The sequence below is a fragment of the Nelusetta ayraudi genome, unplaced genomic scaffold, assembly GCF_046127955.1.
Source record: "Nelusetta ayraudi isolate G7.1 ecotype Tasmania unplaced genomic scaffold, CSIRO-AGI_Nayr_v1 ptg000019l, whole genome shotgun sequence".
NCBI lineage: Eukaryota > Metazoa > Chordata > Actinopteri > Tetraodontiformes > Monacanthidae > Nelusetta > Nelusetta ayraudi.
The window spans coordinates 1,575,981-1,599,916 of record NW_027466069.1 but is presented as its reverse complement, the minus strand read 5'-3'; the positions used below and the strand labels follow the sequence as shown (position 1 = coordinate 1,599,916).

Here is a 23,936-nt window from a genome sequence, read left to right as displayed (position 1 = left end):
GTTGGGGTTTATCCTACAAGGCTTTTATGGGATGGAGAGACTGTGTCACAAACAACACACCTTCTTCGATTCGCCGCGAATTTGCTACGCCAAGTGTTTCGCCCTCTTATTTCAACGCGCGCACAATTCCGGGGAGCGGCGAAGTGGACGACGGGCTCTGGCGGCTCTGACAGCGCTGCTGCGTCTGCCTCGCATCCCACACCCTTCCTTGACAAATACGTGCTTTTCACTGGCTGATTTTGCCGGGTTTGCTGCCATGGTTACTGACAGCTTTTCTCCACCACCACCACCACCACCACCACAACTCAACCCATTTATAATAGCTGGAATATGCACTCATAAAACCACAAATGTTTGGGCTTCTACTTTGAAATTTGCCGTCACAGAACAAATGGTCAGATAAAGTCTGATAAAAACTTTGTATTGTGTCAATGGGCTTTGCATGTCACATCGAGCAGCTGTAGGTCAGTTGAAGGGCCTTCCCCCCCCCCAGGTAATCTCTGTCTGTGTGTGTGTGTTGAAAGAGGACCAGAGCGAACCAGGAAAACAAGGACCAGTGTCCTGTAACCTGTCGCTGTTCTCGCGGATGGCCACTTGGGGCATCGTGGAGCGGCGAGGGTGTTTCGACAGTGAGCTGGAACAAAGAGCTCTGTGACGTTCACAACAAAAGAGCTCTGGCCACTGCAGCAACTCAAGTACAAGCTGTAGACAGCGGTTAGAACTGCGACTGGAAGCTGGAGGTTTATGTCATTCTCGGAGTTCTTTTCCCATCGCCACGGTTACCTCACAGCTAAAATGTGTGATTCCGGGTTTCACCTTCATCTCTCTGCCTAAACAGAAACCGTGAAATCACAGCATGAGTCTGGCATTCAATCTTTGATCACATTTTCGTGGCGACGTTGAGATGGTGGTTGGAATTTTCTCCCTGTCTGTTTGCGAACAGGTGGAAGAAACCAAGAGCGGGTACCTGCTCATTTCAGCCTACCTGACAGTATAATAAGGCAAGCTCAGTGCCTGGCTTATAATTAGCAGCTTCCAAAAACGTATGCTACCATGGCATTATTGCTATGATTGCTCTGGAAACCGTATTTACAGGCAGATCGGGTTCTCAGTGAGGAACACTGCTGCTAAGATTAAGAGAAAGTTCTTTCAAAATAATAATAATAAAACTTTAATTTTAAGGGATGTGGTATTTTTAAAACACATTATTCCGCCTCCGATTTCACAAGCTTTATATACCTAAGCTTTAAATTTAGGAATGCTAAGGTGAGACACACACACACACACAGCTTCGATTCAAATGTGCACAGCCTTATTTTAAGTCTGGAATGTGAATCGCGCTGTGGTCACCTCTGCCAGGAAATTATGCAGCCATAATTATATTTAAAAATATCAGCTCTGTGAACCATATTGCAGTTGTGAACAGACATGTTTGGTTCGGTTCGTGCTGGCCATCGCGTCGCCCCCCCCAACTGGGACCTTCGCCTCAACTGCACTGTGACCCCCAAGAGGTCACTGGGAGGAGTAACCCTTTGACCTTTGCTCTCTAATTCCGATCTTTAGAGACGGGTGGAGGTGGAGGAGGGGGAGGAGACGGGGCAGCGTCTCCTCGACAAATTTTCCTCACGTAGGCTAGTAGTTACAGAGCAGCGGTGTTGGATAATTCAAATCTAAAACCCACTATTTTTAAGGTTAGGGAGTTTTTTTTTTAGTTCGGGGGACACTACAGAGAAAATGTCAGTATAATGTGCTAGAAAAGAGAGCAATTGGAGAGCAAAGAACAGATTTTGCTCCTGAGCTAATACCCCCTAGTGGCCATCTGTGATGCTGCACTGCGCCCACAGCACCTCCACTGCTACTGCAGTTTTCTCGCTGATCCTGACCTTTGACCTGCTTATTAACATCGTCAAGTGTCGATTGAAAAACTTTGCCCTACTCTTGCATGTAGTGTCTATTCTATTTATGTTTTTACTCTTGGTTCAGGCTCTATTTCAACAGCTACTGCCAACGAGCCTGCTGCCGGGTTAAACATGCGCATCCCTGACGAGGTTTGTTGAGGGTAAGAGGGGGCAAAATATTGACTGGCACAGGAGAGAAGAAGGATATGTGACACAGTTTGGAGCCGGTTAACTTATTACACAGACGGGCTGGTGCCGGTCTGCCGTCCCAAATGTAGCTCCCAGACCGACCGACCGACCGGCGGAGCATCGTCTCGTCTAACAAGCCTACAAAGTCTTGGGGGGGAAATAAAAGTTTTGCCTCTATGTGCAGACCGAGGTGGCGTCTAGGAGCCCTGTGGCTGCTGCGGAGACGCGGGGAGTCGCTCCGCGATCCAGCTGATGACCTCCTTCATGACGGACTCGGCCACCTCCGGGAGGTCCTGGTGAAGAGCGTGGTAGCCCCCCTCATAGACCTGAAGGGACCAGGAGCAGAGGGAGGAGCTGTCAGGGGCGTGAAGGTAGGGCAGAAGGGGTTTAATATAATAGGAAAGGTTTTTGGTTCAGGCAAAGTTTCCCCTGCAAGGTTTTTAGCCGGGACAAAGCCAGCGTGTTCCGCCAATCCAAAGAAAGGTAATTAGAGAAGACAAAGACGAAGAGACGCCTCCCTGTGGGTGCTGATTAGGGAAACGCTCCATCTGGTTTATTTCGCAGCTATCCCATAGGAAACATTTTGACCCCCACCCGGACGGCACAAAAAAAAACGTTTCGTTGTCTCACACAATGGCAGTGAACCTAACCAGATTAGTGACTGCAAAGTCAGCCACAGAGCAGCGACTTCCTCCTATCGACAGCAGACACACGTCACTCCTTTCCCACGGTGAAAAGCCTTTTGTGCAACTTTTTTTGTTCTTCTCTTCATGAGCAAACACCCTCCGTGGTTTTGTTATAGCAGAATCTATGCCAGTCGGTGCTAATCGCTTCCTCATATTCTAAGTGGTTTCTAGGGCCGACTTGCAGCACCAGTTTCTAGCTTAACTTCGCAACATAAAAGAAACAGGCTGACTGAGGGTGCTTCTGATCTAAGGTTGGGAGGATGGGCTAGAGAGGTGTCAGACTTGATAAAAGGTTGGAGTGATCCAACCGAGTTAGAGATCCGTTGAGATACAGAAAACAGAAATGATAATTACTGTGCCAGTGTTCTCGTTAATGCTCCTCATCAACATCAGGAACCTCTTTCCTTCCTTCGTTATTTCCCCCAGTTTGGTTCTCATGTAATATTTCGTGAAAACACAACTTGGTATTAGCGGATACAAATTCAGAAATCATAAATCTTCAACCGAGCACGAACGAGCTTGTCGTCTATTCCGTCGAACGTTTTAAAACAGGCTAAAGATGCTCGATGAAGAAGACGGCGAAAAATCAGGAGATGAAGACGAGTTCCGAGAGAGACGAGAAGAGAAGAACAAACAGGTGTGCAGGAAAAACAGAACTGTGGATATAAATACACCTTCTGCTGGACGCTGTCTGCTGCAAAACGTTACAGAAGATCAAGATGATGGAAAACAGGAAGACGGCGAAACAGCGGACACGAAGAAGCAGAAAACAAAATAGAAAAAAATCCAATCAAATCGTACACAAAAAAAATGCCAACCTTGAGTTTCTTGTCCGTGCTCGGAGAATCCTGGTGCATCGTCATGGAGCCTCTGATGTCACACAGCCTGTCGGCGTCGCCGTGGAGCAGCAGGAAGGGCCAGCTGATGGACGGGATCTCCTTCTCGATGCGCGCCACCGCCCCCATCAGCTGCACGCCGAACGACACCCGCATGCCGCCGTGGTAGTTCAGCTCGTCGTTGTCGTACGCCTCCACCTAGAGGTGAGACGCGGTAGCGTGAGGAAGCTTTTAAGGCCCCAAATTGTCACCCGTTCTAGGATCTGCTTTTGAAAACAGTGGAGAAGCTTTGCACAATTGATATAAAAACAAAAAACTTATATGGAGGAAACAACATATTTAGCCCTCTGTTTTGTACCGTTCTGCTGAAATTGATACTTTTTTGGACCTTAAATTTGTTTAAAGGGGGGGAAATGAGGACGACGCAAGTCCTGGCTCGGGTGGGACTAACCTGGCAGAGGTATCAGTGCCCTTTGTGACATCACAAAGAGCTGCTTTCTAAAAATGCATTTTAGCACAGATGGGGAAAAAGTAAAAATACATGAAGGATGGACTTTGCTTATTTCTGGTGATTTGGTCACAATAACTTGGAGCCTTTAATATATGAGTGGGTGATTTTTTTTTGTTAAACCAAGATCTCATGTATCTTCACACCTGGGTGTCTCTGCTGTGTCCAACTTGCATGTCACTGGCAACAAATGCCCTACTGGGCCAACAGACGCCACATGTGCTGCAGCTTTGAATAATGAATGACTGAAAGCTGAGCTGTGGCGCAACACGACCTGTTGAGCAGCCGAGTCGTGACAGAAAACATGATGCACCAGTTTCACAGCACCAAAGCAAAAAAAAGAAAAAAAAAAAGAAAAAAAAAAAAGACATTTGGCATGAATCATATCAGCTTCTTCTCTCAGACATTGCAGCCAGATCACAAATAAGGAGATGTGACCCCAAAAAAAGAAAATATTATCTTTTTTTGTTCAATACAAGTTTCTTTCAAATGTCCTCCAGAGCATGTGTTGCTGAAAAACACACGGTTAGAGTGCGGCTGAGCATACCGCCGACATCTGTCCCTCACCTGCTTCTTGTCACGTGACACCCATCTGGAGTCGATGGAGCCCAGAGTGAGGCTGGGCATCATGTGGTTCAAGACCTTCGCCATGAAGACCTGCAAACAGCCAAAAACACACCCAGGCCTTGCTGTTTATTTTTGCACGTCAATGTGTGTCGTTTGGTTTCTTTGCTTTTTTTTCCCTCTCCTTCTCACGCCATCTGCCAAGTGTGACAAAGAAGACGGAGCAATGGAGTTGCACTGTTCCAGTCACCTGACCGCATCCCACTGTATGTTCATGCAGCGTTGGAGCGAAGAAACACATTCCTTCTAATTTAAAAAAGCCGGCGAACAGTCAGAGAAACACTTCTTTTTTTGTGGCAGATTTGAACGGCAGCTTGTTCGCGTCCTTCAGGACTGGACCTAGTCGTGTCTGTGAGTCAGTCAGCGGCTGCTCAAGCAACTCGCTCTGATTTCTGACGACCAAAAGAGAAAGGTGCAAGTAAACCAAACAGCCCCTGAAGAAATATATAGTGACGGACCGCCGGGTCGACACCGCGACATCTCATCTCAAAACGGGTGAAGAGCGAGGGCGAGGAGGAGCGGTGAGCTACCTTGAAGGGCGTGGCCGAGTCTGGGTTCATCTGGACCAAGGGTGCGATCAGGACCACGCCGGCGAAATCAGTGGGCCGTTCGCAGGCGGTCAGGATGGAGATAGCGCCACCCTGAGAAAGAATGAGGTAACACAGAGCGGGTAGTGCGTCAATGGACTGAGACTCAGGAAGAGAGAGAGAGAGAGAGAGAGAGAGAGAGAGAGAGAGATAGGCAAACTAGATGATTTCATAACATGATTTTAATAAAACAAATGAGAAGTATTTGCAAAGTCGCATCCAAGGTCATGTTTGCTTGAACTATAAACACCATGGTTCAACAATACAAAAAAACAAAACAAATATTCCTTCTGTCTTTTTTTATAAACATAAGATAAAACAAAAAATAACATTAAAAAAACGGATATAACAAATCTGCTTCACCAGATTCTGTTGTGCTCTCGCTCAACTCCTTTGGAATAAAAAAAACGGACAACTCGTCAAATGAACACATTTGTTTCCAATTTCCAAAAAGTCTTTCTTCACTCTGCCGGACGCAATCTGCACTTCTTTCCACACACGCAAAGCAGCGAGTGCTCCTGCTGGACAACATTTCAAGGTTCCCAGTCAGGTTGGACCAACCTGCACAGCTTGCCTGCGCTGCTGATGCACGGCCGCTTTGTGCAAACGTGCAAACAGCAGGTTCTGCTTAGCAGCCATAATGTGTCTCGTCGCGGACGCAGCTCCAGATTCTAGTCGAGCTTTAAACATGCATTTTAGCTTATAAACGAAAAATAAAGTGCAGGACGGGGGAGAAATTGCTCCCCATCAGTGCTGAGAGTGCCTGTGTGAGAAGTAGGTGAAAGGTCCTCACACATGGAGCAGAGTGGAGAAGTTGTCAAGGGTCAAGACCAGCTTAAAACAATCCATCTTTTGTTCGGTCGGACGGGCGTGAATTTCCAGCCGCCACGTTGTTGCCGCTGCTGCTGCTTGAACACAGCAGGAGGGACGTGCCGATGACCGTGTAGGGTGGGTGCGCGGGGAACAGGGCCGCACCTTGGCGCCCCACTGACTTATGGGGTTGTGATTAATATCCAGCAGCTAGACAGAGCCACAGTTGGTGGTGCAGCCCCACGAGGGCCGAGACGTTAGTCGATCCATGGCGGCTCACGGCGGGTTTTTTTCTCCCCTCTTGTGTAACACACACACACACACACACACACACGGAGTGATGCATGGGTGAACGTGTCCATCACTCACTCTCTGTGGCTACTAATTGGCTTCATCTTGGTTTATGTAAGCCGGCTCTTTGTCACTTGTGTGAATATTCATCAGGTTGGGGCCAACTGCAGGCTCTCAGCCTGAAAGGAGGCTCGTTTCTCACCAGAAAGAAAAAAAACAAAAAACACAGACCAAACCCTCTCCTTCGAGTGCCCGAACTTCCTCCTGCATGCCTGAGATGGAAGGATGAATAAACGAGAAAATAGAACCTCATTCCATGTGGCGTCACCATCGCAGGCATAAATCAAATAATGCTTGGACAAAGATGGTGGCGCTTCATTGAAAAGGCAGAGAGGCACAGCGACAGAGAGAGAGAAAGAGTGTGTGTGAGTGTGTTTGGGACAGAGAAGCTCTTTAAGCCTCTGTCCACTTCCTGTGTCTGAACTTCACTCGGCCAATGAATGCTGGTATTGTCCAGGAGCTCATCCTGCTGTCCGTGGACTCGCTCCGTCCAACCCTGACGACCGACGAGTTCACATGCCGACACCACGCGGCTTCATTACGGCCGACGCAGCCCAACGAAGCAGAACTCCAAACACGGCTCATGGGCCCGTCTGTCTGTCTGTCTGTCAGTCTGTCTGTCTGTCTGTCTATCTGCGCTGATGTTTAAAATAAATTCATAATTTCGTAAAAAAAAAAGAAAAGAAGAAGAAGCAAAAAACAAAAACGATCCAATAACATAAAGAGGGTTTTGCAGAAGAACAAACTGTTCGAGTGGCGGCTGGACGGTAGTTGCGCTTCGCCTGAGGCCCGACGCTGAGGACCAAGGTGTTACGCAAGAGCTCTGGCACCGGGATGGCTGACGAGAGGAAGCGCCACCAGAGAGGCCAGCAGGGAGGAAGAGTGAGGAGGAAAGAGAAGGCCGAGTGGAAGGGATCTGCCATCGGTCCCCTGAGCTGATGTAACACTGAGCAAACAGTCCAGCAGTGCAAATCCGGATCGCAATCAGCGCATAAACCATCTGTGTTGTTGGCTTTGAGCTTCTTACCTTATAAAATCTATTCTTGCTTGATTAATGGCATCAAACGCAGGTACAAATGAAGCACATTTATTTTTACATGGCATGATACCCGGAGGGAGGTCCAGTTCCCACAAGACAACTGGCGACTGACCATTCATCAGGCAATTTATCAGCATCACTGGAGCAACGTCCCAGCAAACAAAGAAAAGCCAGCAGGTGGTGTCCATTGTTTCTGATGTTTTTTGCAACCTTGTTGTGTTTAGGGGTCAAGGACAAACAGCTTAAAAGGATAAACAGGAGGAGACGTCCCGACGTTGGGAAGCTGGCAAAACTGTTGCAAAACAGCCCCCACACAGTGAGGCAGGGATTATTTTTTTCCCCCCCGAGGAAAAGGAAGAGAGGAAAATGAGATGAAAAGAGTAAAAGAAGAAAAGACACACGGAGGAGCCAGGATGAAAGGAGCAGGAAATTAGTTTGAAGAAAAAAAAAGAAAGCAAACACGTCGCTCAGAGCTGAATAGAAGAAGTCAGGAAAGGAGAGCAGACGATGACGGACAGGCAGGATCGACAGTGTCGCAAATCCGCTGGTAAAAATGTCCACGGCGATGACAGCGGCGGCTTGCCAAGGCGACGGCGTCGGGCTCTGCCACCAATCAGGGTTGACGTTTTTTTTTAACACGGCCTCGCTCTTGATATAAACACAGCGTCGCCGGCTGGCTGCGAGAGCCCCGGCCGTAAAAGGTCTGCAGCCTCGCGCCGCCGCGTTAAACCAAGTGTTGTTTATGGGATATAAAACTGATGGGGCGGAATAGCACCTTGTTTACAGGGCCGGAGCCACGACTCTTGGAACGGAGCCCAGGCTGAAGCAGAACGTAGCCAGTCAAGAGTCAAGAGTCGCTAAAGCAGCCAACTGGTTGAAAGGTGGAAGGAGCTCCGAGTGGCCGGGGGGGGGGGGGGCAGGGCAGGGCAGGGCACCGACAACACCTGTTCAAGGGAAAGAAGCCCTTTGAAAATACCTTGAAAATGACGATACAGAGCTTTCGACTCTGGCACTGGGAACTGACCACTGGTCTTGATGGTTTCACCAACATTCACGGCTGCGATGGAAAGTTTTGGCTACTTAACGTCATTCTTTGCTCCTCTAGTCTTCGGCCGCCAACGGCATGGTTGCAAATTTCCAGCAGCTTTCGGTCACAATTCGACTCCACGATCATTTTTTTTTTTGAGATGGAGCAGCGAGAGTTGCGAGTGGAAATGTCTGTGTCATTCATCTGCCTTTCGCAAAGGGAAGCCGCAATCACAGAGAGTCACCCGAGGAGACTCCCGAGTGGACAACGTGCGTAACTGCGCCTCTGCTGCCAAAGTTGTGCGTCGCTGCTGAAAACAGGACACAGGTGCCTTTTACACAACATGGTTGCATAAACATGTCGTGCCCCCCCCGCACCCGCACCCACCACCACCACCCCCAAGTCAGTCAACCCAGTGGCCACTATGCCCTTGAGCAGTGTGGTCAGTGAACCCACCACTGCTGCGCTGGAGGTTTTTTCTTTTCTGCGTTCCAAGCTGAACCTAGCTAAAAGGTGAACCAGCGCGTCCTGAAAACAGTCAACGAGGAGATCAGAACCGGCTGGAGGTCTTTTTAAAGTTACCCTTTCAAAGCGGCGGCGATATAACCCTGATTAAATCGTCTGTGTCGTTTAATAAAGTTCTCATTAAGCCGCGAGCCAAACGCACTCTCGTGAGCCATGACTGGCTCTTCAGGGAAATAAAAGCACTTCATACAGCCTCAAGGCTGCAGGCCACTTCTTTCACTTTGCCCTCCACAAAAAAAAGCCCTCTCAAAGCTGATGATCAATTATTTGGTTTCATGTGAAGCAGCAGGGCACTGAACGCAGCGCTACCGTCTAAAATCCTCCAGCACCGCCGCTGCTCACGCTCATTTCCTTTAAGAAGGTCCCATCTTCGCTGTCCTCAGATCTTTATTTTTCACTCCAGACTCCAGTGAAGCCGCCTCGCATCATTAAAAACCACAACAGATCCCCAGAAAACCACGTCTGTTGACAGCCTCCAGCAAAAAGACAGACTGCTGTTTTGTTTTTTTGTTTTTTTAGCTTCATGCTAAAACTGATGATTTGCTGGACCTTCTACGCGTTGGAGGAAGGAAATAAGAACAAAGGCAGCCAGGAGGCGGACTGGCAGGAAATTGGGAGAGGCATTTTGAAGCCCCTTAGGACACCACAGAGTGCAAAGTTAAGTGCAAACTTTCTGAAAAATTAAGCAAGAAAAAGAAGTCAAGGACAGACTTTTTTTTCATTAGTGGGCACTTTGCCGAAAGAAAAAAAAAGGCATTTTGGACCACGCAGGACCCTAAAGGAAAGAAGCTGTGGAGGTGTGGAGGTGCGGTACCATGGAGTGGCCCAGGATGAAGACTGGCAGCTCTGGGTGGCGGGACTTCATCAGGTCGATGTGCTGCAGCGAGTCCCGGACGTAAATCTGGAAATCCTTGATGTTCATCCTCTCCCCTTCGCTCTGACCGTGACCCACTGTTGTGGAGAGACAGAGACAGAGAGGGAGAGGGAGAGAGAGAGAGAGAGAGAGAGAGAGACCGAGAGAGAAGAAGAAGAAGAAGAAGACGTGTGAGCAAAACAAACAGAGGGAAGGAAAATTGTTCACAATTCAAATTCAAGTGCAGCAAAAGAGGCGAAGTGATGATGCGAGAGAATGTTAAAGGTTCTCTTAGAGAAGGAGCCCAGACTAACCTGGTGATCAAATGGAGACGCTGACAACTGAATAAACACCTCAACGTTATTCAATTGCACCAGAAAGAAACATCTTCTCAATACATCCTTAATGTAAATGAATTTCGCAGAACAGAATGGGACATTCTGCTTTGGGGATATTCCCAAGTGGCTCCTCCGTCCTCCTCCTCCTCCCATATCAGGGCAGAATATCGATGAAGTGACAGAAAAAGAGACGGATCTCATCAAGAAATATTGCGGGGAGGGTCAGCAGAGGGGGTCAGCAGGGGTGGGTGGTGGAGGGTTGAGGGGGGGAGGCAAGGAGGAACAGAAGAAGAAGGGAGAAGCCAGAAAAGCCTTCAGCGAAATGTTGAAAGCCTTGCAGCTTATCAACAGAGACACAAATGGAGGCCATATGCCGCTTTTCTATCCATCACAGATAATAACACAATGACATCGACATGTGCTGAATGTGTATGAAATGTTTCTCAACAGCAAAACCAAAGAACACGTGCACCTTCTGTTTCACTGCAGCAAAAATAGCTGCTTTCAGCATTGGATTTCCCATAAGAAGGTTTCCTGCTTGGGCTGAAGGCTCCTCTTAATGCGGCTCTACTGTCTCCTTCCCTCACGTCTCCTCTCTCCTCGTAAAGATAAAAGCCCAGGTCGCCCTCTCATTGGAAACAGATTGACGCAAAGCGAAAAAGGTAAAGGAGGCAGAAAGCGGCGGTAATGGGAAGCCAAACACAAAGCGAGAGCGAAAGAGCGAGAGTGGAGGGACGGCAGCGGGCGGAAGGAGAGGAAGCATGTGACCAGCAACCGGGGAGGACGCACAATATATGAATATGTATGCGGGCATATAGTGTGTGTGTGTGTGTGTGTGTGTGTGTGTGTGTGTGCGTGTGCGCGGGTCCTCACGGAGCTCTGTGCAGCAGTGGCTGAGAGGTGAGGCGGGTTGCCATGGTGACCGCTGCTGAATTGAAATATTCTCATGTGCGGTTCGCACCTCCCGGGTCTGAACGGCGTGATGTATAGGAACCCCACCCCCACCCCCCCACCCGACGACGGGCGCCATAATCGCTGCCAGATAGATGGGACTCGCTCGCGCACGCACACCGATCGGCATCGACTGTCGCGCAGCAGCTCCGAATGACGGCATAACGAGGGGATGTGCGATCTGGTGGTGCGGGACGAGCGAGACTCACTGATGTTTTTGTTTTCCCTGCAGCGGCTCTGGCTTCCATGTGAAACTTGCGTGTAAATGCCGACAACACGGGCGGATCAATGCTGTAATTTTTTTTCTTTTTTGCTCATTCATGTTGACAAATGATGCAACTTCCGCTGAGGGAACCGGGCCAATCGCACGAGCCTATGAACAGTCCCCGGGTTCGTGATATTTGGTTTGTTTTCCCACAGCTTCTCATATGACCACAAAGCCAAAATGTCAACATTGTGTAATGATGTAGTGCAAAAAATAAAGACTTCCACCCGGGAGAATCCCTGCAGGCCTTGAGAGTCATCGATTTGGAACTTGGTCTACGGCTGTTAGACCTTTATTTTCGATAATTAGTCATCTGGGAACAAAAGCAGAACTACAAAAAAAAAGGTCAAATTGATGTTGACCTTTGACCTCTTGCCACCGGCCTCGTGAGCTCATCCAGCCTTTTGCCAAATGGACTACGTTCCCCTTTAAACCTGTCACGCTCACAAGAAGTGAAAGTAGATTCCGTCCTGATTTGGAACACGGAAAAGTGATCGTGGTGCGCCTGTGTGCGTCGGTGGGCGAGACGGACGGGAAGGTGCTCGGCTTCACCGTGACGTCCGGATCAAACTGTGTGAGTGGCTGCAGCTGTCGGCTCTCGTGATCTCTGCCTGGCCCCTCTGGCTCAGCTAACGCAGGCACACTTACTGAGGAATTCACTGAGCTCGCTCACACGCACACACATGCAGCTCCTCTACATTCCACAGAGCTCTCTCTACTTTCAAGGCGAACCACGTCATTTTTCTTCCTCAAAATGACATTTCTCGTGATGCAAGAGCTTGGCAACAGAAGAGGAGCGCCACCCCTGCCACTGGCACTGACTCTAGTGAGATTGTTGAGATCAGCCAGGCAGGTGCTGCTGTGAAGTCAGGTCCATCGCAGCGCAGTGCCAGGGCACAGATTTGCAGATTTGTGGGCGGAGCCACAGCCAATACCTCATTGGCTCAAATCCCCTTCCTGTGCTGCTCAGTTTGCTGAGTTTTGAATGCCTCAACCTCCAAGATGTCAAGTGTTAAGTGTTTACCGTAAAGACGCCCACCAGTTCATTGCAATCAGCACTGTTATTCTTCTGCTGATGCAGTTGGACTCAACTTTAAGCACCGCAGCAGGGCGGCCAAAACAAAAAATACAGTAACATCAGTGGTGACATGCTGCTGCTGCTGCTGCTTCTACAGAGCATGCGGCTCTGAAAAACCCTGAAGCACACGTCAAAGAGATCACACATGACTAATCACAGCGCGGAGAGCCAGAGCGAATAAATTAGCGACACACACCAGATTGTACAAAGGGTGCTGTAGCATCGAGCGTGCCTGAAATATGATCATTTCCTTAATAAACACTTATCATCATTAAATACCGGACTGACGGAGACAAGGAAGTGGAGCTGAATCCCTGCATATTAGTGTCTGTTTTCTTCATTTACACTAACGCTACGTCCTTCCGTTGGTGAGATTGAAACAGCTGCCCTTTAGCATCTCTGTGAGCATATTTGTGCCTCTATGCTATCCGTGTGTGTGTGTGTGTGTGTGTGTGTGTGTGTGTGTGTGTGTGTACTTGTCAGGGATGCACTCAAAGGAAAACCACAACCAGCACTCTGAACTAGTTAGGGCCTCTTATTTCTTTTTTGCACACCAGTACTTATTAGCTTTGAGACGCAGAGTCGCTGCAGCTGAACGACCAGTCTGTCAAATTAACCCCCCCCCCGACTCTCTTTGTTCGCTCAGCAATTAACGAGCGCCGTTATCAGGCTCGGATGAGGACGGAAGGCTTTGTTTGGAGCCGCCACGCTGGACCGCTGGCCAGAGACACGTGCGGCTGTTGACGCAGCGTCATGTGACGCCATGCCGGGTCACTCACCGTGGTCGTGCGAAAACACCAGCACGGACTGCTCCTTTAGCCTCTGCACGATGTCATTGTAGGGGCCGGAGTGCTCGCCGGCTCCGTGGGCGACGAAGATGAGAGCCCTGACAGGACGAGAAGGGAGAGGAAACGGTTTTAAAACACTGAAGACGGTGCTTTGAGGTGACGCAGAAAAAAAAACGTGAATGGAAGCCGTACGGAAAAAAATACTTTCTCTGACCAAGGTTGTGTGTTTCTTTTTGTGTATGTGTGCACGTGTGAGTGGCAGAGCTGCAGCTAAGGCACGGCAAAGAGCCGTGACGGAGGCCGTCATCCGTCGTCCATCTGTCCGTAGGGAATACAACACTTTCCACCCACCCAAACCCTCAGGTAGGATCATGGTTACTTTTTTGGAAAAACTGGTTTTCCTGGGTTTTGCAGGAAGATGATACTTTCCGCCATTCTTCTTCTTTTGTTGTCCTTTGTTTCAAGTCCCACCGGAGCCTGAAAGAGCCTGGACAGGGAACTTTCCTCGACCGTCAGCCGAGCGCGAAACCTGAGCGGCTGCTCACTTCACTAATCAGCTCCTCAACCTGCAGCGGTGACTTCAGTCATTACATTTTTCGGCACTCACTAAGTCTGCGCATATTCAGCCGCTGCGAAATGCTCCAGTTTTCTTTCCCTTCAAGCTGCATGAGAGCCGACGAGCTTCAATCAGCGGCGGCGGCAGCAGACAATTAGCCAGCCCAGAGTGTGGCGAGCGACGCAGGGGCGGGGTGAGGCTGGGTGAGGCGGGGTGAGACGAGAGCCGGAGAGCGGGATGGGAGAAGCTGCTCATCAGGCTTCCTTCACTCCATTTCACTCGCTGCTCTTTCACCCTTTTTTCAAAAATCCCAGCGCCTTGGGCTGCGTCTTCCTCTGCAGGAAGACCACCTTACTGTGTGTGTGTGTGTGCGTGTACGTGTGCGTGTGCGTGTGTGTAAAACCCTTTGCACAACCACGGCGTTCAGTAACATGCAAGAAAATGTGCTGCAATTTTGGCTCATCCGGGTTCAGATCAACGCTGCTGCACCTTTGGTTCGTTCCTCAACATTACCCCCCGCCCTGCAGTGTGTCGGCTTGTCTGTGTTTCCTGGAGGAAGAGTGTGTTGGTTGTCTCGCAATGTGTCGCTTTAAACCCATGGCTCGGTGTAGCCTCACCACTGGCTCCAACACGCCATCCCATGACCCTTGGTTTCACTTCTTCAACCGCAAAAAAAAAATCACTCAGGAGACGAACTGCGATCAAATTAGCGACGGCCAAGATGATAATAACAATGAACAGCTCGAGGCAACATAGCCCAGAAAATGTTTAATTTCCCAGGAACATTGTGCATTGTGAACACTGAACTTTGGTTCACCGCTAAAAGTCGCTTCTCTAGTTGCAACCGTCGGCGTCGCTTTGTTTCTACGTGCAGATCAGGTGTGTGGAGCAGCGAGACAGGAAATTTCTGGGTTTCATTTCTACGCGGTCGACTCTTCACTTCTCATGGGAACCCGAGACCTCCTCGTCTCCCACTGCGGCTCCAGCCGTCGAGGCGAGCGCGCTGGCTTCCAACCAACCAGCCCTTATTAAAACACTCGGAGAGGCAGGGAGGGAGTTCAGTCCTCTCCTCTCTCGGCCCCTCCGCTCGCACACTCTCCAAACAACCACAGAGGCACAAAGACAAAGCCGAGGCCGTAATCCCCTCCACTGGCTGGACTGGCATCGCGCTCTCTGCCCCTCGCGGCCGAGCGTTTCACACATTGATCAGCGCAGATCTGATGCAGACATATAGAAGGAACATCCACTTACGCATAAAAATGTATTCATTTGTGTACCTTCATGGGCCTTTAATCGACTGTAATACCGAGACATCGTAGTCCGTGTGTCCCGAGCTTTGGACGGCCAGTCTTAAATAGTGGCATGTTAATCTGATTAATAGGATTAGGACTGTTCAGGGTTTACGGGTATGTGTGTGTGTGTGTGTGTGTGTGTGTGTGTGTGTGTGTGTGTGTGTGTGTGTGTGTGTGTGTCGGTGCATTGGGGGTTGGATCAGGTTTGTTAAAGCAGAGACTGGAAGGCAAGAGCAGCGGTGGAGATGGTAGCTGGTTTTTAAAACGGACGCAGTGGGAAAGTGAGATTTCACAGGAGTGGTTTGTTTACCATTCGCGGTTTCTTCTTCGCTTCTCATCCAGACATTCTTATTTTGTACAAATAAGAGCGTCTCCAGGGACAAAGGGTTTGTGGTAAAAAAAAGCTACACTAACTTTTGAAGTGAAAGAGAATCATTACAAAAAAAGTATTCTGTTGAAGGACGCACTGCTCTGGTAAAGCTAAAATGCCCAGACTTTTAATCGAGCGAAAACATTCTGTATGTCAACATCTGAGCTGAACGAGGCTGAAGGACGTTTCAGCATGAATTGATCTCACAATCGTGGGCAAGCAACGTCAGTTTTGTGAGCGTCACAGCGTTAATTAAAAGCGGACTACTCTGACAGGACAGACAGAATATTTTAGGCAACCAGTAAAGGCGCTTCAGGCTCAGGAGCAGATGCACAGAATTAGCAAAGAACAATGCAACAGGTGTCGAATGAGATGTTGGCAGGTGGCAAAACCGGTCTGGAAAAGGGAGAGACAAAATCCGTGTGCGAGTGCTAAACACACACTGGAGACGAAGGAAATCAGTGAGCAGGCAGGGGATTAGTTCAGGCCAGACAGGGCGGGAAGGTTTACATCAGAGGGACGGTCACAGGTAGAGGAGGGACAAAACGTAGAGAAGCTTTTTGCGTCAGGCTGATCATGCAGAACTGCCATTCTCATTCTGATTCCGATTGTTTCAATATTCAGACAGTGAGTTGACATAAAGTTGAATTCACCGGGGAGTAACCCTGCACGCTGCACACTGTGTTTCCCCTCTTCCTGTCTCTACCCGTGAGGTTTTCACTTCTTCTACCTTCACTTCTAGACTTCCTTTTTGATTCTGTCAACGTTTCTCCGACTGTCAGGCTGTCTGGTACTCGATGAAACTCCCTTGGTCTTCTAAAACTACCCTGACAAGTGGATGTCTCTGCGTTTCACAGGCGTATATTTAACGCTAACACGACAGGAAGCAAAATCCTGCCGGTTAAGACTTCAAATACTTTTGAAGTATCTGAACTGACGGCCGGTTACGGCGACTCCGGTAAACTTGTCCTTTTGTCTCTTTTTCCGCAGATTGACTGATTCGCTTTGGCACTCGAAATGACCTCAGTGAATTCCGCGAAAAACCGAGGAGGCCGTAACACTCAACGCTGCAAATAATGTCAGCCAAACAAAGTGGCGCGCCCTCAACTGAAAACAAGAAAACAATGACCACGGCTTGAAAATATGTAAAGATTCTCGGCTACCCACAGAAGGCAGAGGCAGGAAGGAATCTCCCGACAGCCACGAACCCAATAGCACGACCTGTATAGCAAACATGTTTATGTGTGCACTACAAACAGCAGGTAGGAAGGACTGAACTCTGCCTGGGGTTGGACTCCGGTTAAAAACTCTTGTCAACCATTGTCCTTGGCCTGCTCTCCACCCCCTCAACCTTTCACCCACTTTCCGTGGCCAGTCCAGTTTTCCAGGAGGCATTGGCCTCTTAACCTTGCCTCATTCTCCTGCTGCCAACAAGTCCTGTCGGATGGGAATTTACGTAAGCTACTCGCAAAATAAAACAAACAAACAGAGAAAAAAAATCTCAAATATTTTACATTACAGCCAAACTTGGCCCGTTTCGAAATCAACCTGACTCGAATTCTTTGAGAGAAGCACCAATTTGCATGCCGAGGGTGCTACTATGGCTACATGCTAATTGTAGGTTTATTATTTACCATCACGTTGACACGATACCCTACAGAGACAGAGACCGGGAGTTTTCAAGGTATCTGTTCATAGTTTGTGTTTTCCTGACTTGAACAACGGCCTCATCGGAATCCATTTGGAAAAAAAACCTTTGCAAAACCTGTTAACCAACAAGGAATAAAACATTGACAAACAACAATGATATTTCCGTGTCACTGTTAGCTTTTGTGTTAAATTATTCTTTGATGAATAAACACATTGTGCAATAAATGTTCTGGCCCACGGACGATCCTGGCGGCTGAGTCACCGGAAAAAAAAGAAGTTCTAACATTCTGGGTGGAAAAAAAGTCTATTAACCATATGACCACGGCTAAATGAAGCCATCTGTTGACACGGATATGAGGGCTAACAGTGTCCTGCACAAACAAAATTAATGCTATGGTCCTCCGGAGAGCTCAGTGAGTAGCAGAAACACAGGACACCGCTATTAATAGACACACACCAGTCTCTGTTATCAGACTGACCTGCCGGTCCATTCTGCCTGTTGCTCCGTTTGCCAGTTTGACTGTGAAAAGCCGTTTGTCTTTGCAACAGGTTCCGTTTTTGCCTTGTGTGTAAGTTATCAACTGATTATCAACAAGATTATTCTGAATAATGATAAACCAAGCAGGAAATAAACAGCTCCTTAGAGTCGCCTAACTCGATTGAGCTAACAAGATTTAGCTAACCTAGCACCTGCACCGAATATCAAACATTTCTTTTGTTTTCTTTCATTTCTGTTCATTTATTATTAACAGTATAAGAGCAGCAGCATAAAACATCAACTAACGACGGGGAGAAGGAAACAACTTGTCATTTTCAGGGGGAACTTGTTTTGCTAGTTATCACCATTAGCCGCGAGCTTAAAGTTTCCAGTTCATTTTAACTTTTGACCCGTATTCTCGGTTCTTTGCTGTTCCGCCCAGAGCAAAACTGTGTCACACAGTGCCGAGCCGTTGTTCCAACTGCGGCAGTGAGTAGGCTGTTGTAGGAGGACTCTGCAACCAGAAACACTGAGCGCTCTTTGTGAGACCTCGCATTACGTGGGCCAGTTAGCGATGAAACGGGAGGCTTGCGCTGCGCCGCGTCACCGTGCGCGGCCGAGAACAGTCTGTGCGATAGACAACAAGGCTTGAGGTGTCACAATCAGTCACACGTTGCTCAGCAGTTTTTACACTTTCGAAACGAGGCCGGCAACGAAAGACGCTGATTGGACTACCACAGCTACTATGACAACCGAGCGAATGTACCAATTATTTGTGCGGAATACCTGCTTTAGCCCCGCTGAGATTTTGGCCGATACTTGCGTTAGTTTAAAAGGAATATTTTCTCATTTGCCATCGACAGGAACGACAAAGACAAATTTTGAGTGAATTTTTCTTGCATGTTTTCAAACCAAATGCTTTTGGCCATCAACATTAAGATTTACCTTCCAGGAAGTCGCCACGCCTTGTGGCTTTCTGTTCCTACTGTTTTAAAAGTAAATTTGCCTTTGACAGTTTGAATTTTGGCCTCCGAACACCTTGAACAGGAATAGTAGGATACACCTCAGCATCTTGTAAACACAGAATTCATCTTGCACAGAATTCTAGACTTATATCTGTACTATTTCAAATGGAAGTTTATCAGATTTTTTATTTTTTGGTACCCACCCATTAAGACGTGGAGGGCGCCACTTTACTAAATGGCTTTGCGGGCTTGTAAAACGCAGAGTGAAACTACCGCACACAGCGTTCGGCAGCTGCTCGCACAGCTAAAAACAATTTATTAGTCTGACATTTTGGAGTGACTCAAGGACCAAAACTCCAAAGCTCAATTTATTTTTTCTCTTACCGCACTAATAGAAAAAAACCCCCAGCAATATCTGCCATCAGTGGCCACAGCCCACACATATGGTACGAGTTTTCCAAAACAACGCACAACATTTCACGGCTCCAGCGTGTCTCCGTCTCTTCGGAGGGACTGCGTGTGATTTTTAGCATCGGTCACTGCCGGTGCTGTGAAAAAAAAAAAGGCTCTTACATAAGCCATCTACAGCATTGGCTTCCAAATGTTTACAATGCCAAGCGATCTGCTTCTATTTTAGTCCATCACTCTGCTCTCCACTTCCAAAAAAGAGAGCATCTGTGGGAGATTTTTTTTTTTTTTTTTAAAGAAGCTTTAATGGTGCTGCCGTTTAAATTGGGTTTGTTTTCTGGCTTCTGGATGTCCTTGGCAGTGTTAACCGGAACGTTTTTTTTTTTTGTGGGTTTTTTTTTTGGCCAGCTACGAGGAAACAATTGCGGGGTTTTCTTTCCCTCTTGCACACAGGTACACAGGCAGCGTGCGCATTCAAACAGAGAAAATGTCGGAGGAGGCAGGCGGGTAAACACGCGGACACACAGTTGCTATGAGGAGAGGTTTAATGGAACAATTAAACGGCGGAGGCACTGACACAGTGTCAGTTAATGAGTCACAGTTCTCATGGGCAGTGAGTGTGTGTGTGTGTGTGTGTGTGGGTGAAAGACAGCGAGGCAAACTTTAAACCAGATGTTTTGTGCGGGCAGCGGCGGTCCAAAGCCAAGCGCGTCGAGCAAACAGCGAGCGCCCAAACCGATGAGCTGTTTTTCACATTTTGAACGTGACTCATCTGCTTTGCGCCGCTGTTGCGCTGTATGAGACATCTTTTTCCATCTTTAGGTCAATGTAAAACTCTCCGGCAAAACAGTGTATTTAGCCCCGTGTTTGAAGCCACCAGCAAGAATCCTGGGATTTACCTCTTCTCTCTGCTTTTATCAAGAAAACCGTCACTATCCTGGAAGAGAGAGTATCTGTGCCATTTGTGATGTCACAAAGGGCTATTTCCCACTACTTGTTAGTTACTTGTTTACAGTGTTTATAATGTGTTGCTATCCACTTTGGTTCTGTGATGCTGGAAATCTCCCCACTGTGGGACGAATGAAGGATTATCTATCTCATTTTATCTGATCTGATCTGATCTGATCTTATCTAATCTTATTTTATCTTATTTTCTGGAAAGTGGAGCTCGCAGAAGAAGTAAAGGGATGGCTTTCATCACTGTAGGGCAGTTCGCCGGAATTTTGAAGACCTTGAATTTCTTCCTCCAACTGAGGATTGACAAAAAAATTTGGCCTTTTCATTTCTTTCAGTACAGCCAATACTGTTTCCTTTAACTGTGAAATACATACACACATACACACATACATACTTATGTATGTATATATATATATATATATACTTTCAGAAACCTGTAATGCCTGTCTGTTGTGTTTCCAGGTCACAGTGCTATTGATTTAAACAGGAAGCTGTACCAGAGTCTCCTGTTAACGGGGCCATGACCCAGTCTGAGACCCGCTAGCATCTGCTGTTCACCAGCAGATTAACATAATTCAATAACAAAACAAAACAAAACAAAAAAGATTAGGTCACAGAAAGAAAATAAACCTTTTTCACTTATGGTTAACTCTTGATGGTTTTATAAACTATATTTAGTCTCAATGTTGTTATGATTGTGGAGAGCTCTGGAATAGAGGGTTATAGATGAGGGCTTCACCATCACCACCAAAAAAAACAAAAAACAAAAAACGATTGACATGTGACTGATTCAATGAACAGCTCAGCTCAGTCAGGCCTTATTCTGCGCTCATGAATTTCTTCTTTGGTTTCAAGTGCAGCTCTCAACAGCGGCTTCCTATGTTCAACTGAAAGGAAGCTGATTGGTTATGAAGTGCTGACACTGATTCAATGAGATTCTCACCCAGTGATTCGGCTAAACAAAGAGGTTAATTCAGCCTGTGCATGACCTTATAAATAGACATGGTAAACCAAGTTAATGATCATCAAAATGATGATGATGATGATTAACCAGTCGCTGAGCTGAAGAACTCCCTGCACTGTCAAATAGAACTACATTTTAAATTGTTTTGTTTTGTTTAAAAAAAAGAAAGAAAAGAAAAGCAGTTTTTTAATCAAATGGTCTAAACGTGAGCGGACGTGATTAGAAACTTGCACACTTGCGCCTGCAGATTGAACATGAAGGAGTCATGTGACTCGATGGAATCATGCGCCCATTCAACAACATTGGACTATTTTAAGCACCCGGCTGTTCACTTCCTGCTCCTCCAGCGCAACTCATAAAACGGTTCCCCACCACATTCTCCTCCTCCACCAGCAGCACCACCGTCATTCACTGACCTCGGCGGCCCGTCGGGCTCCCAGTAGCGGCAGAACAGGTGAAGTCCGTCGGCGTTGACGATGTGCCGGAGCTCGCTGTAGGGGACTCCCTGCGGGCTCCGCCGCGGAGCTGCAGCCGGCTCGGGCATGGACGTTTCTGCAACGGAGACACGGAGCAGCGATGAGAGCAGGTCGCTGCTGCCGTACAGGAAGCAGCCGAGGCCGGCGGCCAGCAGGCAGGTGGCGGCGGTCGCGGCGTTCATGCTTGGCGGGCTGCGGCCGCTGCTTCGCTCGGAGTCGGCGCTCTCGGGATGCGATTGCGCCGCCGAGCTTTTACGCGCGCTCGCGCGCATCCTCGTGCACACACACCCGAAAGCGCCCGCAACGGGTCGTCGTGACGTCATCAGACTATATGCCCTGTTTCATTAGAGGCTTTATTTCTCTCTCTTGTGGGTGTGTTGTAACTAATAAAAACAACAACACAACAGCAACAACAAGGACACACGTTCACAGCCCGACTTGAATGTCCGACCTTGTGAGAGACCCGGGCCAGTGGCCGCGGTGCTGCGTCGGTAAAAGTGGGTCAAGTGACCAACCAATCAGAGGCTGGAGGTCGGTTTACTTGAATACATGCAGGTGTGTCCACCTGTTTTGGCCGCAAAGCGGACGCGGTGTTGTTGGAAACAGCGCAACAGCACAGACTGGAGAATCATAATTAATAATAATAATAATAATAATAATAATAATGATAATAATAATAATAATAATAATAATAATAATAATAATAATAATAATAATAATAATAAGCTGTTTAATTGTCTGCAACCAGGAGCACCGTTGCACGCATAAGCTCCTGCTTCTTCCTTTTTTCTTCTTGCAACACTCCCCCTTCCTCTCTCCCTCTCATGCTTCTTTGCACGCGCGCGCACACACACACACACACACGCGCGCGCGCGCGCGCGCGCGTACATGCAACCAGCCGCATGACAATGAAGTGGACAGTGTTGGGAGCGCCTGACTGACACACACGGCGTTGATAAAAAATAGGTGCTTGGAGTGTGTGTGTGTGTGTGTGTGTGTGTGTGTGTGTGAAGGTGATCCGCTGTTGTCCTTCTCACACCTCGGTCATTACCGCCACCTCTGGTCAGTTATATGACGTATGTTTTTTACGTGGCTGCAGGCTGAAGAAAATATTTTTTTTCCCCCCCTCATGACATGATGAAGCTTTTGCATCAAAACGCGCAGCAGCAGCGGCAGTAGCAGCAGCAGCAGCAGCAGCAGCGTCGCATGCCTGCTGCAGCTGCCGCGTGACACATGTAAACACAATCACAACGGCCAAACTTGCAGCTATGCATTGATATCCATCGTTTCCTTCGAAACCTGCATGCAAATACAACATAACCTCCCCTTTGTGTTTCTTTTCTCCCCCCCATGTGCGCTGCAGCCCGCGGTTATTCTCACGTCCTTGCGCGCAGGGAGGTTTCCTCCCACCGGCGGACGGGATCATGCTTCTGGAGACAGTGAGGGCGACGGATGGAAGGAGCAGAGAAGTGACTTGAGAGCCAGAGACCGGTCGGTTCATTCAAGGAGCGCCTGCTGTGCGTCGAGGAGACGCGCGGTGAGCTGCAGCAGCAGCAGCAGCAGCAGCAGCGGCAGCGGACGCGGAGCTTCAAGCCGCGGAGACGCACGGACGAAGCGCGTCAACCGCAGTGTCAAAGGCAACTTGCGTTGGGGTGGAAGCGCAGAGGAACATCAAAGCCATCTCAGATCGGACCGGTGGCGCGTGGGTCCGCTTTTAAAACAGAAGGGGTTCTAGAACAGAAGGTGGAACCAACCTTTGATGGAGCGAACTTTCAGCTTCTTTTCAGAATTCCTTCCTCCCTGCCGACGCTCCGCTCTCGGCCACGCCGACGACAAGAATGCAGCCCAAGATGTTTAGGGAGAAACTAAGTAAGTCCCCCGTCTACACACACACACATACTGACACACACACACCCATCTCCTCCCTCTCTTTCCTCTCTTGCGCACACACAAACACGCGCATCGTGGTTTGCCTCTGAAACCGGTCTAGTCCGTTTCAGCAATGTGAATCGACCGGTCTCCCTCGTATCGGTTTTGTTTTTTTTGCGAACAGGGAGAATTTTGCGTTTGGTTATTTTGTTCAAAATAAAGCTTTTTCTTTTTCTTTTTTTTTTTTTTTTCGTAAACTCACATCAGGAACTGGATTCTCCAAACATCATTTGGGAACAATTTTCTGTTATTAGTTTTGAAGATCAAACTGGAGAACTGCTCTTACTTTCATCCATGATCTTCGTGTGCTCAGTGGATCTTTCTTTAATTGGATATCAAGACCCTTTAGGATGTTATGTGGCCCTTTATAAATAAATGTTGATTTAGTAATTGATAGTGTAGCTTATGTGACAATAAAGCAGAGAGTGTCTTCCAGTTAGAATGCATTTCAAAAACAAACCACAGCATTATTCCATGCTAAAATGATAGAAAAGGGGGAAAAAATGAAACAGCTACTTGGATATTTCAGTATAACGTT

At 48.0% G+C, this 23,936-nt stretch overlaps 1 protein-coding gene and 1 long non-coding RNA gene across 4 annotated transcripts in view; one reads left to right on the top strand and one right to left on the bottom strand.

Moving 5' to 3' along the window:
• Positions 1–1,158, top strand: part of LOC142888133 (uncharacterized) — an 85,275-nt gene extending 84,117 nt beyond the window's left edge. Inside the window, exon 2 of the long non-coding RNA XR_012926658.1 lies at positions 525–1,158. This is a non-coding gene — a long non-coding RNA (uncharacterized LOC142888133). The remainder of the gene's footprint in view (positions 1–524) is intronic.
• Positions 287–23,374, bottom strand: mgll (monoglyceride lipase). Of its 3 annotated transcripts, none has more exons than XM_076026176.1 (8): positions 23,224–23,374; positions 21,410–21,545; positions 13,345–13,451; positions 9,895–10,031; positions 5,272–5,382; positions 4,685–4,774; positions 3,592–3,807; positions 287–2,413 (listed from the first exon to the last, which is right to left on the bottom strand). In XM_076026176.1, exons 2-8 carry the CDS (start codon positions 21,535–21,537, stop codon positions 2,285–2,287), a joined length of 918 nt encoding a protein of 305 aa, XP_075882291.1. In that variant the 5' UTR covers positions 21,538–21,545; positions 23,224–23,374; the 3' UTR covers positions 287–2,284. The 3 variants fall into 3 exon arrangements, with proteins under 3 accessions (XP_075882291.1, XP_075882290.1, XP_075882289.1); XM_076026175.1 differs by lacking the exon at positions 23,224–23,374 and adding an exon at positions 22,850–23,181; XM_076026174.1 differs by lacking the exon at positions 23,224–23,374 and having other exon boundaries at positions 21,410–21,756.
• Positions 23,375–23,936: the final 562 nt, after the last annotated feature.